The sequence below is a fragment of the Balearica regulorum genome, chromosome 19 (assembly GCF_011004875.1).
Source record: "Balearica regulorum gibbericeps isolate bBalReg1 chromosome 19, bBalReg1.pri, whole genome shotgun sequence".
Taxonomy (NCBI): Eukaryota; Metazoa; Chordata; class Aves; order Gruiformes; family Gruidae; genus Balearica; species Balearica regulorum.
Genome location: NC_046202.1, coordinates 8591623 through 8608928, shown reverse-complemented (window position 1 = coordinate 8608928; position 17306 = coordinate 8591623). Strand labels below are relative to the sequence as shown.

The 17306-nt window shown below is 44.1% G+C and overlaps 1 protein-coding gene across 10 annotated transcripts in view; it reads left to right on the top strand.

Moving 5' to 3' along the window:
* Positions 1 to 17306, top strand: part of COL26A1 (collagen type XXVI alpha 1 chain) — a 197182-nt gene that overhangs the window by 69965 nt on the left and 109911 nt on the right. Inside the window, exon 1 of one of the 10 annotated variants that reach the window (XM_075771409.1) lies at positions 1102 to 1189. The exons of the other annotated variants lie outside the window; for them this stretch is intronic. Within the exon in view, the coding sequence (XP_075627524.1) occupies positions 1108 to 1189 (82 nt within the window). The 5' untranslated portion in view covers positions 1102 to 1107. Of the gene's footprint in view, positions 1 to 1101; positions 1190 to 17306 lie in introns of those variants that run through there. 10 annotated transcript variants of the gene reach the window in all.

Below are 17306 nucleotides of genomic sequence, written 5' to 3'. Positions count from 1 at the left end.
CATTCCAATGTCTAAATTCCACTTCATTGACGAAATAGGATGCTTCAGGCCACACTCTCCAGGGCAGTGATTGCAACTCCTCATGTGATTAAAGTCCCTTGGCTAGCAGCCCTTATCACCACGGGGTTCATTCCTCTAGTAAGAGTGGCTGGTGCACGTTAACCACACTGTGGTTCCAGCATTTGTAGCCTCAGGATTTATGTCTCAGTAGTGAGAATACGCTGGTATTTGTTGTTATCCCACCTGAGACCCACAGGCTTATTTTACTGTATTTGGATAACTGGTTTATCATACGGGCATACAGCAGGGTCTAGTGTGTCTGTAACTGTCAATCTCTGTAGGCATACAGTAGATGTTTTTATTGCCCTTGCTTATCTGGCTGTCCTTCACTATTTTAATATGAACCATACCAAATAAAGCTGCCTGAGAATTGAAGATTATCTATGGTATTCGTCACTTTTAGGAAGGGGAGCTGGTTTAATGTTGGCTTTTAGCATTTGCTAGGCCTTGTCTCCTTGACAGAAAACAACAGACTAAAACGATTACCAAGAACAGCTGCTTAGAAGGGGCTTTGGATATTTTTTCCGCTTTTGCTGACCTGAACCACAGCAATTATAAGTTCTGGTTATTGTAAACTTACCACAGAACACAAGGCATACCTTAAAATGATGTCATGTCTAGACACACAATTCAGGTATAAATTATGGAGAGAAAGTAACTTGTTCAGTGGTTAAACTGTAAAAATTTAACAAGATATTTCTGTGTCTCTAGCCTTCACTCTTACATACGTATTTCTTTACCTCTATACCAGGAGAATTCTGTGACTGCCTCTTAATTTTTTTGTATTGGGAGATGGAATTTCCTCCCTGTTCTCCATTTCATTTCCTATTTCTGACTCTCTGGGTCTCGAGGGAAGCAGCGTAGCCATCTACTTAAAGCCCAGAACTAGAGAGGAAGACTCTTGGGTCCAGTCATGACTCAGGCAAGGTCACACGAGGGGGTGATATACGGCAACCTTTTAAAAAACTGGCTTGCTATTTTGGGTTACTTTGTTTTATGGGGTGGGGGGGGAAAGACAAGAACTCCGCTGTGGTGCCCAGATGCTTGATGTTCAGAAGTATTTGCTATTTACAGTCTCAGCAACATCCCTGGAGTCCCTGCGGGGGTTGCATGGGCCTTCTATTTAAGGGTAAGTTGGACCCTATTTACAGCAGGCTTGTCTGTCTGGTTATAGTAGTTGAATTTCTGTCTAGAGTCTCTGCTGCCGCTTTGTGTGTGAGTGGTGGAGTGTAGCTAAGCTGTTACGGGCAATCTCATACCTGGTGACTAAAACCTTGCAAGCTGAGAGGATGGCCCTTGCCGGTGCTGCACAGAACAGCACACGCAGAAGTCACTTGTGTCCTGTCCACCATCGGTTGTTTGGGCATAACTCCACTGCTTCATAAGGGGTGCTCCCTTGCTAACAAAGGCCTAGCTAGTCTGATGACTTTTAATAAAATACACAGTCCCCCACCCCTGGCCTGGGCTTAATTTCATGATGAGATCGGAATTGTTGGCTTACCACCTGGTGTAATCTATACCGTTCAGGTACCTGCTATGAAATGCAGACTTTGGAGATGGAAGAGGCCTGTTGGGTTAGCAAGCCAGTACAGGACTATTCTCTATAGCATATTCTGTTGTGCTTTTCCTGACCTAATTATGTGGTCCTCAAGTGAAGGAATTTGGCAAGAATGTTCTTCCATTTTAACTGGTATTTGTTCTCAAGTTCTCTTAGCTTTTTCAGTCATCTCCATTATAGCATGCTGCCGTCTAGGATTTCTTTTATCTGTCTGTGTAGATGCCTATTGCAGACTTTGCTTCCAAGTCTAGATATGATGCCTTTTCTCATCCGAAGAGCACCTTGCTCTCCCCAGATACCTGCTCTGCCTTCTGTGTGTCCCCTTGAGGGCAAGGCTTCTGCTTCAGGCAAATACCTATGTCTGGATCTAACTCTTGCCATACCTGGGCCTCCTGTGATCTTTTTCTAACCCATAATCATATTAGTTTGTTTCCTGGAAGCTGTCTACACCGCATGTCTCTGGAGACAACCTTTAATGCTCGGCAAGCAGAGATGGCAATCAATGGTACAGAGGTTGTTCTGCTCTTGTTGCCATAGAGACAGTTTTGAGATCCACTGAAGAACTATTTCACTCTGTTTTCAGTGCATGCAGCAATGCTTTTGTTTCCAAAGGGATGCATGTGTCTGGTCTCATTAACCTGAAGCGTCCACACTGGCGGTTAGTGTGCTGGGCAAGGGAAGACTTTTCTTTGGTATCCACAAACTTAGGTGGACAAGCCCCTAAGCCTTGATTCACTCCCATGTACCTGGCTTTTTGCTAATACAGCGATCAAGCAACTTTCTTGTATGCAGTAGAGATGTCAGGTCTGTTCTGGAGCCATGACTTTCCTGTCCTGACCTGATGTTTGTGATCAGAAAGTCCCAATTTGCTCAGGCCCTTTTTTCTGTCCCACTTTTCAGGATCATAGCAAGACTAGTCTTTATTTGGATGCATTTGTATTGTTTCTTTGTCCCTATCAGCCAGGAATGACCCTTTTTGCTGCATTGTTTCTCTGCATTTGCACACTGCTGTGCTGTTGTTTGCAAAAGGTTATATGGGAGGTGAACATAGCGTGCAACTTGCAAAGTGCCCAGTGTCCGTAGAGGGGTGAATGCACTGTGCAGAGTGTGGTTAGGTGACAAGTCTTGTGATACTTATGAATGAGCTGCACCACAAATTGTTATAACATCTTCAGAGATCAATAAATTATTGTGTGCAGCAAGGCCATGAAGTAGATGCTTCCACTGCAATACTTTGTTGTAGTAAGAGTACTTGAGCAATTAAAACTTCCACTGCACCCTTCCAATCCATTGCACAGGCTGAGATGGCCTTAGGGCCCTTTTTCAGCTTTTGATTGAAGGATTGTTTTTGTACATAGATGTCATCTTTTTTGGTTTTAATGGCTATTAAACATAGGAGAGTGTTATTACAGCTCTAAATATAAGCCAAAGTTTGTCCTCACTCCTGCTCCTAGGATATCCACTTGCAGTGTCCCAGTTTTTCCCTGTTCATGGCTTTTTAGAGGTACTTTTTCTTTTGTGAGACTCTTGACCAGTGCAAGTACAAACAGATGGAAAGCAGCAAAGATTCAGCTCCATAGCAGCACCCTGGCCAGGGTCTTAACTCATCTGAAGTGTTTGGTGCTCAGGGACAGGGGCTACAGCCAGGAATTGTGTAGCCTGGGGCAGGATGTTGTAGATTCCTCCATCTTTTCTTCTCACCCCACCTCCCCTCTCATCCCATCTTTCCAAGTCTGCAGCCTGGTTTCATGTTCTTGTTTGCCCAGGTGGAGCTTGCTTCCTCTCCTGGAATATGGAGCTGTCCCTCTCCTGGGCTGGTCCAAGGGCATGAAGCTATGGACTCAGCTGGCACTTGTCCCCTCCCTGGGCTGATGGGCACAGGGAGTGGAGGCTGCTGGTGCACAGGAGCTGGAAGAGGGAGAAGCAGTTGGCGTTTCTTGGCATCCTGTTCTGTTTTATGGCCTTTAGGAAATCCTTTGCAGTGGAGGAGCAGTTTCTCTGGATAATGGATTCTGGTCCTGCTGCTGTGTGTATGTTGTAAAGCCATCTTCTGTTGTTTCTGGAGTCTCTACTTAAAATGCCTTGCCTACAGGACAAAAGCAAACCTTTGTGAGCTCTAATTAGCACAGGACAGGCCCATTAGTGTCAATCCTGCCTAGTGGGGCTGGTTTTGAGCCCTTGGGTCAATCCATTGCCTCAGGAGTAAGGCTGCCAGCAGAGGCTTGCCCTTGTCCTGACTACGTGCCAACAAGGAGGATCCTCCAAGGAGGAGACATGTATTTCTCATGTAGAATTATTGTCACATAACTTTGTCAGGGTCAATGTGAGCCTCCTTCAAGCAAGTGTCATGTGGAAGTTTGCAAATCCCATTGTCCCAGGGAAAATTAATTTGCTCCAAGTGCTGAAGTGATGCAGAAAGCAAAACTTCAGACTGTTCTGGAATATTGAACTGTGTGGAAGTTGGAGAGTTTTCCAACTTCTACTCCATGTGGAGTAACTTAGCTTTTTCAGCACCTTAAGGGCATTGACATACATCCAGGGAATGGAAAGTAGGAGAAATGCAAGAAATGAAAATGTGAACCAGAGCTGCTTAGGCAGAGACCATGGCCTGGATATGCGATTCCCTTTTGCTTCAGATTTTATAGGATTTTTATGGGAAAGGGAAAGGATATGATCTCTGGGGAAAACACAGCTATTCTGCAGCTTTCTACTCAGAGATGTCCTTTAGCAAGTGTGTGTCTATAGATAATGTCTTAAAATAAGAAGTTCCGCTTCATATTAAGTTCTTAACTATATCTCTTTAAGCATCATCACTAGGAGTTCTGCAGTGAGGATTTTATTTAATATTAGTAGAAATAGTCTTTCTAGAATGTTTGGGAAAAAAAACCAAAAACCAACAAACCAAAACCGTAACCAAACCTGGGTAGCTATGGGACTAACTGCTTCTCACTCATACGTTGCAGTTGGGCCAATGCTGGGTTGTGAACTAAACATGTGGTGGAAGTAAAGCAGTGAATGGAGCGTAGTGTAAAACCTGCCATGATGCTGATCTGGAATAGATGGTTGTATTGCCTAACACAAAATAACAATTTCTCTTGATAAGGTTGTAAATACACATAGAAAAATGTATGAGGCACCTGTGGATATGCTTCTTTTTTGTTGCATCTTTGCTCACAGATTTTCATGTTCCATGTTTGTGTGATGGCTGACAACCTGCTTTGGCATTTTGTATCATGTAATTGGATGGCTCTGTAGGGCTATCCTGCTGTTTTTCAAGTGGTTCTCTTAGCCATACCAATAAGTGAGGCTATGAACACTGTGAAGACCGTATCATATTTTTTTTATAATCTCTGCTAGTTCCTGAAGTGGAGCTTTGAGTGACTGGTGACAGATCTGCACTAAGTTTGGAAGCAAATGCAAATTATTTCAGAGAAAATCTTTTTCACAGAGCAAACCTCTGCAGGCTGGGAAGGAAGGATCAGATATATTCACCTAGGTTTTCTCATCTAGCCAGTTTCACATTCCTTTCCTTCTCTCTTGTGCTTCTGTTTCTTTTCTTCCCCCTCCTCCCCGACTCATTGTTCCTGGTCTTTTACAGTGGTTAAGGCACAGCCCAGGTGAGGAACAGGCAAAGCATACCATTTTGGGGTGGCTGGCTGATATGAGCTCCTAATTCCCAGCCTCAGCTGCTGTTCTACACCCAGTCTTTGGTGGCTCGCAGCACCTCCCAACAGTGCCATCATCCACAACTGCTTTCGGGTGCCAGTAAAATGTCCCTGTCCATAGGGTCAGGTATTCCAAGCTCCTCTGCTTGTACTCTGCTCCTGTTTGCCCCCTTTTTCTGCATTGTTAATAGGCAATAATCACATCACATCCTAGGCTTCCCTAGGACCTGGGAGGAATGGGATGTAATGGTTTCCTCATCTCCCTGGCACGTGACACTACAAACCTCAGATGTCTCGGTCAGACTTTTGTTCTGTACGTGCTACAGGAGAAGGTTCTCTGCAGCTGGCACTAAACTGAATTTCACCTATGCTGCCACCAAGATGGATCATCCACCTTGTCTGCTACCTTGCTCCGGCCTTCCAGAATTGCAATGCTGCTCTTCTGTGCTTGCCTCTTCAGGTTGAGGGAAGGTGAGTGAGCTGTTGTAGCTATCAAACTGGGACTGCACAGTGGTCTGGAGGCTCTGCTTCTAACTGTTCTCCAGCTGCTCCTTGTGGAAGGGAACTAGAGGGTAAATCTGGCAGTATCTTCTCTCCTATCCCTCAACCACCTGAGGAAGGCATCTTCTGTGCATGCTTTCTGCAGCTGCCTTCCCTGGAGGGCTTTATGTAAATGCAGGAGGCCTGTTGGCCTGTGAGAAGGAAAGTGATACTTTAGAAATTGCTAGGCTCCAGGAGTTAACCCTTTAGCTTCAGGAGTTCAAAAGCACCGACTGCTTCAACATGCTGAGTAGTCCTTACTTCCACAGTTTACTTGCTGAACACTTGGGGCTTCTGGGCTAGTGCAAGGCAACCCCTTTCCTTCCCTGGATCCTTAGGATCCCAGCTGTGCAGATGAGAAATCAGCAGGGAACAACTCAGCAAGAAAAGGAGGTGAGAGCAAGGGCCCAAACACTGAAAAGGGAAACTCTGGGAGTGGCTCACCCCCCTCCCTACCTTTCCTAAAGCTCAGCAGCACTCATGGAGCTGGAATGGGGGCTGCATTTATCAAATTCCTGTCTGCAACAGCAATGCAGTTGTTTTAGATTAGTGTACAAATAGACATTAGTGTAATACATCTGTTGTTAATCCACATCTTGGTAGAAAAGAGATGCCAACACATCATTTATTAGCCACGCCGATCCTATAATGTCCTTTCTTTTGTCTTTTGAGTATGTAATAGGTTCCAGGATGTCTTTTATTTCATTGTATACCACATTTCCTCTTGTCTAACATAGCAGGACATAATGCATTCCAGGATGTAATTTATGCCATTTTGGAACTGGACACCACACAATGTATCCTGAACTTTTCTGAAAATCTTCAGTGTGTTGTGCTCTGCTTGCAGGTTAGTCTTCGCAGAATTGATAGGTAGAAAGAGCAGGAAAACTAGTAGGAAGAAAAGCAATTTATTCTCAGTCCAAGGTGAGCTAAAGGAACTCTGGAGGCTGGTATGACAGGCTGTAACTCTTACACCCTGGGTTTGTTTAGAAAGTTGGACGGGGAAGCTGTAGTCAACCTTAAGAGCCTATCCTTGACTGCTTGTATAAGACAACCCTGATAGTCTCAGAGGAAGTCTGCTTTGAAAAGGAACTAGTCTGTGATGGATACGCTTCTCCTTTTTTTGTGGAAATTGAGGGCTGCTGCTGGAGTCTGTTTATCTGATTGTATCAAAACTCTGTGCCAGCCCTAGGTGAAAGAATGAAAATCCCCTAATTGGCTTTTCCCCTGTTTAGTGATGTTAATGGTTCTGAGAAGCAGATGACATTCACAGGTGATGAGGGAAGCAGGGACATAAGGCCTGCTGGAATTTGGGGAGGTTGGCGGTAATTTGTGGTACGATCGTGTGGGGAGGAATTGGCAGTGGCCACTTGCGTGATAGCTTCCGCAGGAGTCTATTCCTTTTGCTTTTCTTTATCTTAGTCATAAATTAAAATCCGACTCGGAATAATGGAAGCCTGGTCCAACTTACCCTCAACCACTGCTTTATCTACACGTCAGCTTTGGCCTGTGCCGGGTGGTCACAGTGTGGTGGAGCAGGACACTGCAGCAATAGGCTGGTCCGGGGGGGCAGCATAGGGTTTCAAATTAGCTTCTGCAGGGAGGAAGAAACACCACGAGCAGGACCTTTGAGTTTTAGGTTAGACCAAGAGTTGTTCTAAACCCACGGTAAAGTTTTGAAGGTAAAATATTTCGGCAAAATAACATGGTTTTTCTCTCTCTTTGTTGTTGTTTTTCTTTCTTTCATGGCAGGATCTCACAGGAGACAATCTACCTTGCACTGTCCCAGCTTCCCCCGCTTTGTACCCCATTCTGTCTGGGATGTGTCTAGCTTCTGATGCATCACTCTTGAGGACTGTAGGGGAATAATGACGTTAGCTGCAGCCTTCAGTTCTTGCTTTATCAGAACTTTCCCTTTAGTATGTGCTGGTTTCAAGTACATCAATAGTACAGGGAGTTTGGGAATGGGTTGCTAGGGGTAACAGAAATGTAAGACCAGAGGGAATAATGTTAATAAAATGCTGACTCGAAGCAGCCTGATAACTTGGATGGGTGAGTTCTTAGTCTTGACATCGTGTTTTTCTCCTTTACTCCCTCTCTGCCCCATATCAGCTGCCTCTCACTCGCAGGCACTCTCATTCACAGGGCCATAGTTTAATTAAATCCAATACAGTGTCATGCCATTAGCACACAAGTCTCCTGTGCTGGCATCTCTTGTTTCCAGGTCTCCAGAGAACTGAATGTTAAAACTTTTTAAGTCAGACTGTTGTAGAAATGACAACTCTTATCCCTCTCCAAACAGCTCAGCACCTTTCTCCTGTAAGAGGAGATACAGCAGAATATGAAATAGTAAATAGCACAGATGCCAGTCAAACAATTTTCTTGTCAAGGCATAGAAATAATGGAGGATAGGAAGGAGGGGAGAATGTAGAGTTAGTTGAGTTTGTGAATAACAGCCTTGGGTCTATATTGTGCTATAAATACAGGACAGAGTCCCCAACCCAAAGACCTTACTGTCTGCTGTAATTAAAAGATCATAAAATTAAGGCAGCTGTGAGATTATGTTTTTCCATATGAACAGTCTTGGGATCTCAGTGTAATAGGACATGAACACACCCAAAATTTCTGTGTGATTCAAAAGATGTTTAGAGCTTTTCACCACTACTGAGACCAGCTCTGGTTGCATCAGAGCAGATGAACCTACCAGAGCACAGCTCAGCAGGTAGATCGTGGTGCTTGAGAAGAACCTTATCTAAGAATAAGTTTTTCTGTTACTGTCTGATGTATGGAGGTTTACACTTTCCTTTAAAAGCATCTGATACCAGCCCTTTTCAAAAACGCATTCTTCCTGGCACTTCCTAGTGGCAGTTATCTTGTTCGCTGGTACCTGAGGCAAGTAGTTGTTGTTGAGGGCCTAGATGGCCACATTTTGTCCTTCTACTATAAAATTTAAGAGATCTTTAGGGGGAATGGTGTGTGCCCTAGAGGAGGTAGGAAAAGTATGCTTTATGTGCTGTACAGGTTGGGATACTGAGGGATACCATGCCTCAAGTGACTTGCCTGTGGTTAACAAACAGGTGATCCATAGAAGATACCGGTATTTCTCATCTCTGTGCTTCAATCCAGTTTGTATTTTCTTTTCTTGGAACAGAAATGGCAAATATCCGAATGATGGAAGCTGCTTTGTTCCATAAAATTATCCCCCTGTCCTTATTCTCCTAGACTAAGGCAACTTTGTGTAGTGCTGTGGATAGCCCAGTAAAATACACCCGACCTGGACTCGTGTGCCCCTCAGCACTTGCATGGTGGGGCGTGTGTTGCCCCAAACACTTGGCTTCTGAGCTAATCTGCTTCCCTGAGGTCCTGGTAAAACTGGCTTATGGTTCATACCCAGTCCTTGGTCCATCAGTTGGCTGTCCTTGCTCTAAAATCATGTTTAGAGAAACATACTCTGTTTCAGTGGCTTGTAACGGCCAAGTGAGCTACTTCCTAGGCCTGCTCCCTGCAGCCAGAAGGTTGCAATTATTCCCTTGCCCTTTCAGAGAGTTCATTATGTTGTTCCACATGCCTTCATATGGTAAAGGATGCTGTAGTTCTAACAACCTTGGCTGGAATAATCATTCCTTCTTGGCAAATACTTCCCCTGACTTGAAGCTGTGCAGTGAGACCAAGGAGTCATCTTTGTTTCTTGCTGTGGCATGGCAGTGCTGGGTGCTGGTCACTCAGCTCTGTCCCTCTGTGTCACCGCTGAAGCAGGTATCCATGCACATGTGCAGGGAAGAAGGGAGAAAAATACTTCTATTTTGGCTACGCAGCCAGTGTCCCCAGTTGAACAAGCACTAGGAATGTGCTGTTCCCATGGTGATCTCTGGGCCGATCAGTGCTTATGTGGCTGGTGACGTGACTTCCAAGACCACTGTAGGAGCGGGGAAACAGGTTAAGAAGAGCGTGTACAATTAAGCATAGCAAGCACCAGTTGGAACAGAGATATGTAGGCAAATGCAGAATGCAGTAAGGGAGCAGGACGTGTCGGTGGGGAAGTGTAGGCAAAGCAGTCAAGACTAGAGACTTTTAAAATGCCTTGAAGGTTGATTTTCCTCTTGTACTTTCTCTGGTACAAGAAGAAGCTGGTATGCTTTCAGGTACTCTTTTTTACTTGCACATCCCATGGTCCAGCATGTTAAATTTGGTTCCTTCCCACCCCTGAAGCTCCTGGAACTGCTCTGAATTTATACTGGTAGAGCTGAGGTCAGGCTTAAAGTAGATAGGAAACTTGGTGAGCTGCACAGGCAGGAACTGGCTTTGTGGAGGCTGGGCGCCACTGCAGATCTGTGTGCTTCTGCTATTCTGCATATCTAGTCAGCAGAGGAGGTTTAAAGGGGAGTTAGAAAAAAGAGAAGTCATGGTGTGATGGAGCGTTTTGGCACCACTGAGTTATTTTGCTTAATAGTTTGAAGATGATTTAATCTCTGAGATAATTAAATTGAAGGTGTCATTTCAAAAGATAACAATGTCTGTATGAAGTCTGTTAGGTTTGGCATAAGCTTCAGCTTGTTTTGTAGGGATTGAGGGATTTTCTTGTGTGGAACATGGGGGAGGAAAGGCAGGGCTAGTTTGATGGTATTTATTTCCACCCTTTCTTGCTATAAAATAAACTGACATAATGCAGCGCAAGAAAGCAGCCCCTGTGACCTTAAGAGGGTGAGAGCAAAATACTCCCCTGGACTTTAATGTAGCTTCTGACAATGAAACCTTTTATATCAAGTCCCATGTTCATGTGTCTGCTCCTGTGACCTGCCAAGGGAGAGAAATCGGTCTGTGAAACAGACCAGGGGGTCAGGAGGAGGTGTACAGAGCTCCCTGCGAGCTCTGCAGGGACTGTTCTTACAGATGTGAGGTCCCGGTGTCCAGCTGGTCTCCCAAAAGGGTGCTCTCCTGTCCACTGCCACTGATTTCAGCTGGAAAGTCTTTGTACCTGTAGCCAGTGTGGTTTGTGACTTGCTCTGTGCCTTTCCTCTAAGAGGAGAAACAGTTGTGTCTGACTGGCACCTCTCTGCTAACCCCAAAAGAGAAAGCACCCTGCCCGGTGTTGGGCAAAACTTTGTCTGACTTCTCTGTGGGGACGTGCTGATCCTTGTGCTTTGGTACATGTCTCCTCCAGAGCTACGTGTGATGTGGCAGACTAGTGCAGCTGAAGTTTAACATTTAGCCTTCTGGTATGTGACCTACAGGTGACTGGAACGCATGTTCCAGAAATTAGGTACCAGCCTGCTCCTATAGACCCTGTTGCATGGTTAGAGGGAGCCAGCCTGCAATTTTCTCAGCCAAAATCTCTGTGAGTTGGAAGGGAGCCCGCAGTTACACGCATCGGTGCTCTGCTGCATCCCTGCCGTGCCCCAAAACTGCCCTGTTACATGGGGTGTGGTGGGGGGGAGCTGGGCTGGCAGGGAGTGGATCCTGGCTGGCAGAGTGCCTGCCTTAGCCAAGATCTCCCCCAACTGTCCTTATGGATGCTCCCCCAGCCTGTGCCCTGCTCAGCAGTGGGCTTGTGCAGCAATACATTGGTAGCAGATTTCCTTCTCTTTGAACACTGTATTGTTAGCAATATTTTACCTATTTGCTGGATGCTGTATTTAGTTCTCTTGGCCTTGATGCTCAACTACCACCAGTTTAACACCAGCTGTGTGACCCTCAAACAAGAAAGGCTGCATGTAATATGTGTGTGTCTGCATTTTTTTACTTCAGCTCTGATGTGAAAAGAAAAACCGTGTCTGGGCATTTGAGTGGGGTGGCTTGTGATATACACCAGTTTATGTAGAAGTTGGCAGGGAATTTTTTTCCCTTACTAGCAGGAGAAGCAAGGGGACTTGGGACCCCCTTCTGGTGAATTACTTAGAAAAACAGCCAACATTTAAAATTACAGGTTTGGAATTGAACTATAAACTCCAGTGAAGTAAAAAATCCGTGAATAATATGTCTTTAGGCTGAAATATAATTTGTTTGTATGTTTTAAGCAGTAGAAAGGAAACAGGATATAATTCCTATTAGTAACATATATATTTTCCCCAAGCAAGGGACTAGCTGTCCAATGGAAAGTTTTTGTTTGCTCCATAAATATTTTTAACTGTTTGGTTGTTTTGGGTTCTTTTTCCAATGGTACGGGGAGCTTTAATTTCTCTTGGTTCAGCTGATTTGATATGCTGCTTTCAGTTTGGGATTGCATATCCTCTGCAGTCATCAGCTGGAACAAATTTAATGCAAGATGCAGAAACCAAGTGCAAGTTTGTCTATTTGCTCTGATTAGCATCTTGAGAATTATCAAATCAGACTTTAAAAAGAGCTTCTCCTGTCTTTGCTAACAGCTTGAATCTGACCAAACTGTTCTGTGATTTTGAAAAGTCTGATGAAACACAAGGAGCTACTTTTACAAGGGCTTTTTTGCATTTCTCGCATTGGACCCAGTGTAATCAGAGCAGTTTTGTTTGTTGGTGTGGTTTTTTTTTATTTTCCTGGGGGCCATGTGATTTTGCTTATGCCAATAGAAGTCTGAATGAACTGGATCGAAGTTGTTGGATTTGCTTCTGTTTGAGACAGAAGTTGCCACAGATCTCTTCCACAGAAAGGTTTAAGGCACTTGTGGTGCCCTTTGGTGTTTGCCCTTACAGCGAGCCGAGGTGGATGCCAACTGAGGAATTCATCTGTGTCCTCACTGAGATAATGATGACATTGTGGCTGCACTTGCTTATCTCACAACAGGTAACTGTGGAACGCAAAGGATTACAGAAAACCATTTTCTTTAGAATGACTCCAGTTTAACATGTGTGGGGTCATATCTTGTGTTTGAAGTCACTTTGTGTCTGGTTTTGGAGGCTATACATATGCAACTTGATTTCAGAGAAGTTATACTGACTCCAAACTGGTGCATCTCGTGGCTGAATTGGTGCTTGCTCATTGTGGAAACAGGTCCTGAAACAGCTTGAGCATTCTGCAAATCTTTATGACCTTGCTAAGGACTTGGTTGCTCACTCTGAATTCGGCCTCAGAGAGATTTAGAGCTGAATGAAAAAGATGAGAGCTAGGGACTGACTGGTCATGCAAAGAAAAACACCTTTCCAAGCACTGATATTTTTTTTTAGATACGTGTCCAAAAACTGAAGTGAAGCCTTGCATAGATCTTATAGAAGGATAAGTTAGAAAGCAATTTGGTTTTCCTAATGTAGATAAGCAGTGCCAGTTTTAGATACCCTGGTGTATCAAAGACAGCTCTTTGGGCTGATGGAGATGATGGCTGACTGATACAATCTAGGGGTCTTGTGTCTTTCTGGAGCAGGTGGAGGCCAGATAGAGCGCTCAACGGTGGCATGAGATGCCTGTGTTTAGGTGGCTGGATGGCACCCTTAGGTGTGCATTTTGTGGTTGGTTATAAAAGCTGAAATAAAAGTGAACTTGTGAACAGTGTAGGTAATACAAGCTGAGTTGGTTTGGTGGAGTGGGATACCTTCCACGTACCTCGTTTCCCACTCAGCAGACCCTGTCTGCTGCACTTAGTGATGGAGGACAGGGTTGCTTTTGGGGACTGTGACCTCCAGTACCGTCTTCTCTCTGCTTCATGCCTCAGAAGCACTGAGGTTAGACAGCATGGTGAGGGCACAGTGCTGCCAATCGGTGAGGGCCAGCAGTGAGCTGGAGACCATGGTGTGATACCAAGTGGTCGGAATGAGAGGTGTGATGAAGCTGCCAGGCACCTCCACTAATCCTCTAGAAATGCATGCTGAGGGTGGAAGCACAAATGAGAGTGATTTTAGCAGCGTTATTTTGGGAGTAGGTCAGGGAGAGTATTGAAAGGAGATTTCAAACCATGCTAACAACTTTTGGGGTAGGGAAGAAAGCTCATTTTTGGTTTAGGTTGGTTTTTTTTTTTTTGGTAAAAACAGTTTATCTGGGTTAAAATCTCAGTATAGACAACTTTTAATTTTAACTTGGATTTCATGTTTAATCCCTTCATGCACGTATGGGTTAAGGATTTTTACACATCTTTGGGCCACTGATAGTCTTTTCTTTAGTTAGAATTTTAAATACATCAATATTGTTATTTTTAGTCCTGGGTTGAGTGGGGTGTGCAAATCACATTAACTCAAAAGATTTCAGGCTAATCAATCTTGTATGAAGCCTTGTCTAGATAATCTGTATTAATTAAAAATATTAATTTTAAGAGAATTAATTAAACTGCATTAGATCATCATGTAAACACTCTTTCTCAGAACGGAAGCAACCTTAATTTGATACTGTTTGGAAATAACTAAAACTGAATGATGGCCATTAACAATGAAAAAAAGAAAGTCTACATAGAGTTCAGTGTGGTTTACCTAATTCTTTTTAAGGTCAGACTTCATAGATAACACACATAGCTTGTCTGAGTTTTGGTAGATGAGCATTTTCCTTTTAAATATAGGATTAATTTATTTCTTCTGAGTCAGATGAAGCTGTTCAAACATGCTCTGTACTGACACCTGGCACTGCATAAAATATGAAGGTACAGTATCTGTCCAACAAAGATGCGTGTACAGTAAATATCTAAATGTAGGAGGTCCTGGTGTGTCCTCACTGCTCTGAATTAGAAGCAACTTGGCCGAAGGCAGTGGGAGAGCATCAGCATGAAGCTGACGTGGATGGAAACGTGATGGAGACCCGTAGCACCCCTGTGAATCCTGGGCTAAGGAAGAGTTAAAGAGCTCCTGTCCAGCCGAGTAAGTACAGGAGCTGCCATTTGGTGCTGACAGACAGGGAGTCACTTGCTGCTTGCAGCTTCTATCAATTTCCACTCTGTTGTCAGCAGGTTGTAAATAAACTAGCTGCTGCACTGCTCTTTCTGCTGGCTCTGGGACTGCGGCTGCCTCTGAACGAGCGTACAGGTCTGATTGATAATGAGGAGGCCTGATTGCGCCTCCAGCTCCATCGGTCAGGGAAGGGAGACATCCGGCTCTCGCCTAGCGTCAGCCTGGATGTCTTTGAGAGGCGGGAGAAGGCAGAGGGTAGGAAGCTTTTCGGTTGGGTTGCTGGTTCACCCCAAGGAAATAAACTGCAGTCTGATGTGAACCGGGTTTGATTTTTTGGCAGCTCCAAAAGAGAAATAGGATTAAAAATAAATGGAGGAATTCATCTTTTCAGAAAGAAAAATGGAAGAAGAGGGAAAGGGGTCCAGCTAGACATTAAAACTTGAAATCAGGCTTAAAGTTGCTGCCTGCTCTAAGTTCCTCAGAAGACATCCAAAGAGCTAGATTATATATTTTTGAATATACCGTGGCTCAGCGCTGCTAGCAAGCTATGAAATTGAGGCCCCCGAGTTCTGCTTTGTGGCTCTGCAACCAACTCCTGCTTGTGATGATGTGGACCAAATTACTCCAGCCAGCTCTTCAAAACCAGTCAGTAATTTTTGAGATGTCTGGTTTGGGAGTTGCCAAATCCAAGCAGCTTCCACAAGCTTCCATTGGTGGTTCAGGGTAGTGAGACCCTTAAACAAACAAACAACCACCACCCCCCACCCCACCGCTGCTGCTGTTCAGACATCCCCAATGAAGACACCCAAAGTCTGAAGTTCCCAAGCTCATTTTGCACACTAAAAACTGTTGACTTTCATCTTTGTTTCTTCATCTGTACAATAGCAACGTTACAACCAATTGCTTATCCCCAATACTCACTGTAAGGATAAATGATGTTTGCAAAGTTAGTTTCCTCAGAGGAAACTTAGTTGTGAAGCAGACTTTATAAATCTGGCACCAAGGCTTTCATGATGGCCCTTTCTCAATGGGAGGCGAAGATGCTGTCTAACTATCTGTTTTGAACTTACTTAGAGCGTTTGTCAGGCTCCTGCAAGTCTTGTCCTCTCTGAACATGGGTGTTCCCATTCTCCAGTTTGTTTTTGACATCCGTGCAGTCATCTGGAACAGCCTTGTTCCCCAGGGGAGGCTGTATAGGGAGTATTGAATTTGAGCGGTACGGTGTTCATCCCAAGGAAATGGTAATTTGAGGTTACTCTAAAGCAATAACCCCAGGAGGACACTGGCAAAGCTACAGCAGGGATTATGGGTTTGAATGGCAACAGCGAACCCCAGTCTCTGAAGCAAGACAGAAGGCTTTAGCTTATGTTGAATGGGCATTTTTATTTGCGTTTGCTGCTGTGATAAATGCACGGGCTGGTCTTGTCTCCTCCTGCCTAGAGGACAGAGTATTTGGTTCTGTAACTTTAGCTGTTGAGTGTCTGGTTTGTTACGCCCGTGCTCAAGAAGGGAACTCAGCAGTAAACTTTCCAGGTCTGTCTGCAGTTGATCTGCTTCAGTCCTACTGGCATTTTTGATGGGAATTTTACGACTTCTTTCTTGTAAGTTTGGTATGCATTTTGTTTTCTTTGGAGCCAGTATTGGCTCCTCTTGCCTTTCTTTTGGAAGCTCCAGTGATCAATGCCTTTGGTTGTGGGAACTCTTGCAGAGAAGAGAGTTCTGTCATCATTTATGGGGGTACAGGAAAAACAGATGAAGCAGTGTAATATATGCCAAATATTATCCTCAGAACTGCTCTTATCTGATATCTACAGCTGTACTTGCTTAATGTTAATATTATTTTGCTTAGCTTGACCTTTCTTTAGAGAAAATTTAAAAAAAAAAAAAAAGTGGAGTCCTCTGCAATCAGGCATCTTTGTTCAGCAAACAGAATTATCTGTGTTGATATCTGTATGTATGATTCACTTTTATTGCATCAGGATTGGGTCTTTAATACTCATTGTCTGTGTCTTCCAAAGTCACCTTCCGTTGAAAGCCATCAGATGGAAAGGAGCTGCTTTGGTTTCGGAGGTTAATCAGATGCTCTTTGCTGGTCAGCTTTGTAAGGTACACCACCTTTATTTTTAATCTGATGCTGCTCTGCCATCTAGACTGGCAGCTTAGGTAGGCTCTTGAAAAAGATAGTAACTGCTGGATAGTATGAGCCAGAGGGACAGATTCTCCGTTTGTGTAATTGCCACACCTTTCATGACACTTGTGCTGACTTAAGCTAGGTGACCATCTGCCTCTTGAGTCTGTCATCTGAGCAATTAGTCTAAGGCTCATTCATCAACCATTGAATATCTATCCTTATTTTTGGATCTCTTTCATAATAGTGTCTGGACCTCGTGAAGGGAGTGCAATGTAAATGCCAAGGCAGGTAAATGAAACAAGCAACAGTAAAAGTTTTTATTTCCCCCTTCAGTAACTTCTGTAATCAAACAAGCTGATTTTTGAGACCATGTATGTGCACTTAGCCTTTTAAGGGAATCTGTTGTTCTGTCTGGTAATGCAGACTAACACTTCATCTTTAATTTCTACTGCAGCACTGTTATGACCCAAGGCAAGACATCCATCCCTCTTGCAAAAGAATTGTAATCCAAGCCCTGACCATGATGATAATACCGGAGCTATTAGAGCTTACTGGATGAAGCCAACAGTTGCAAC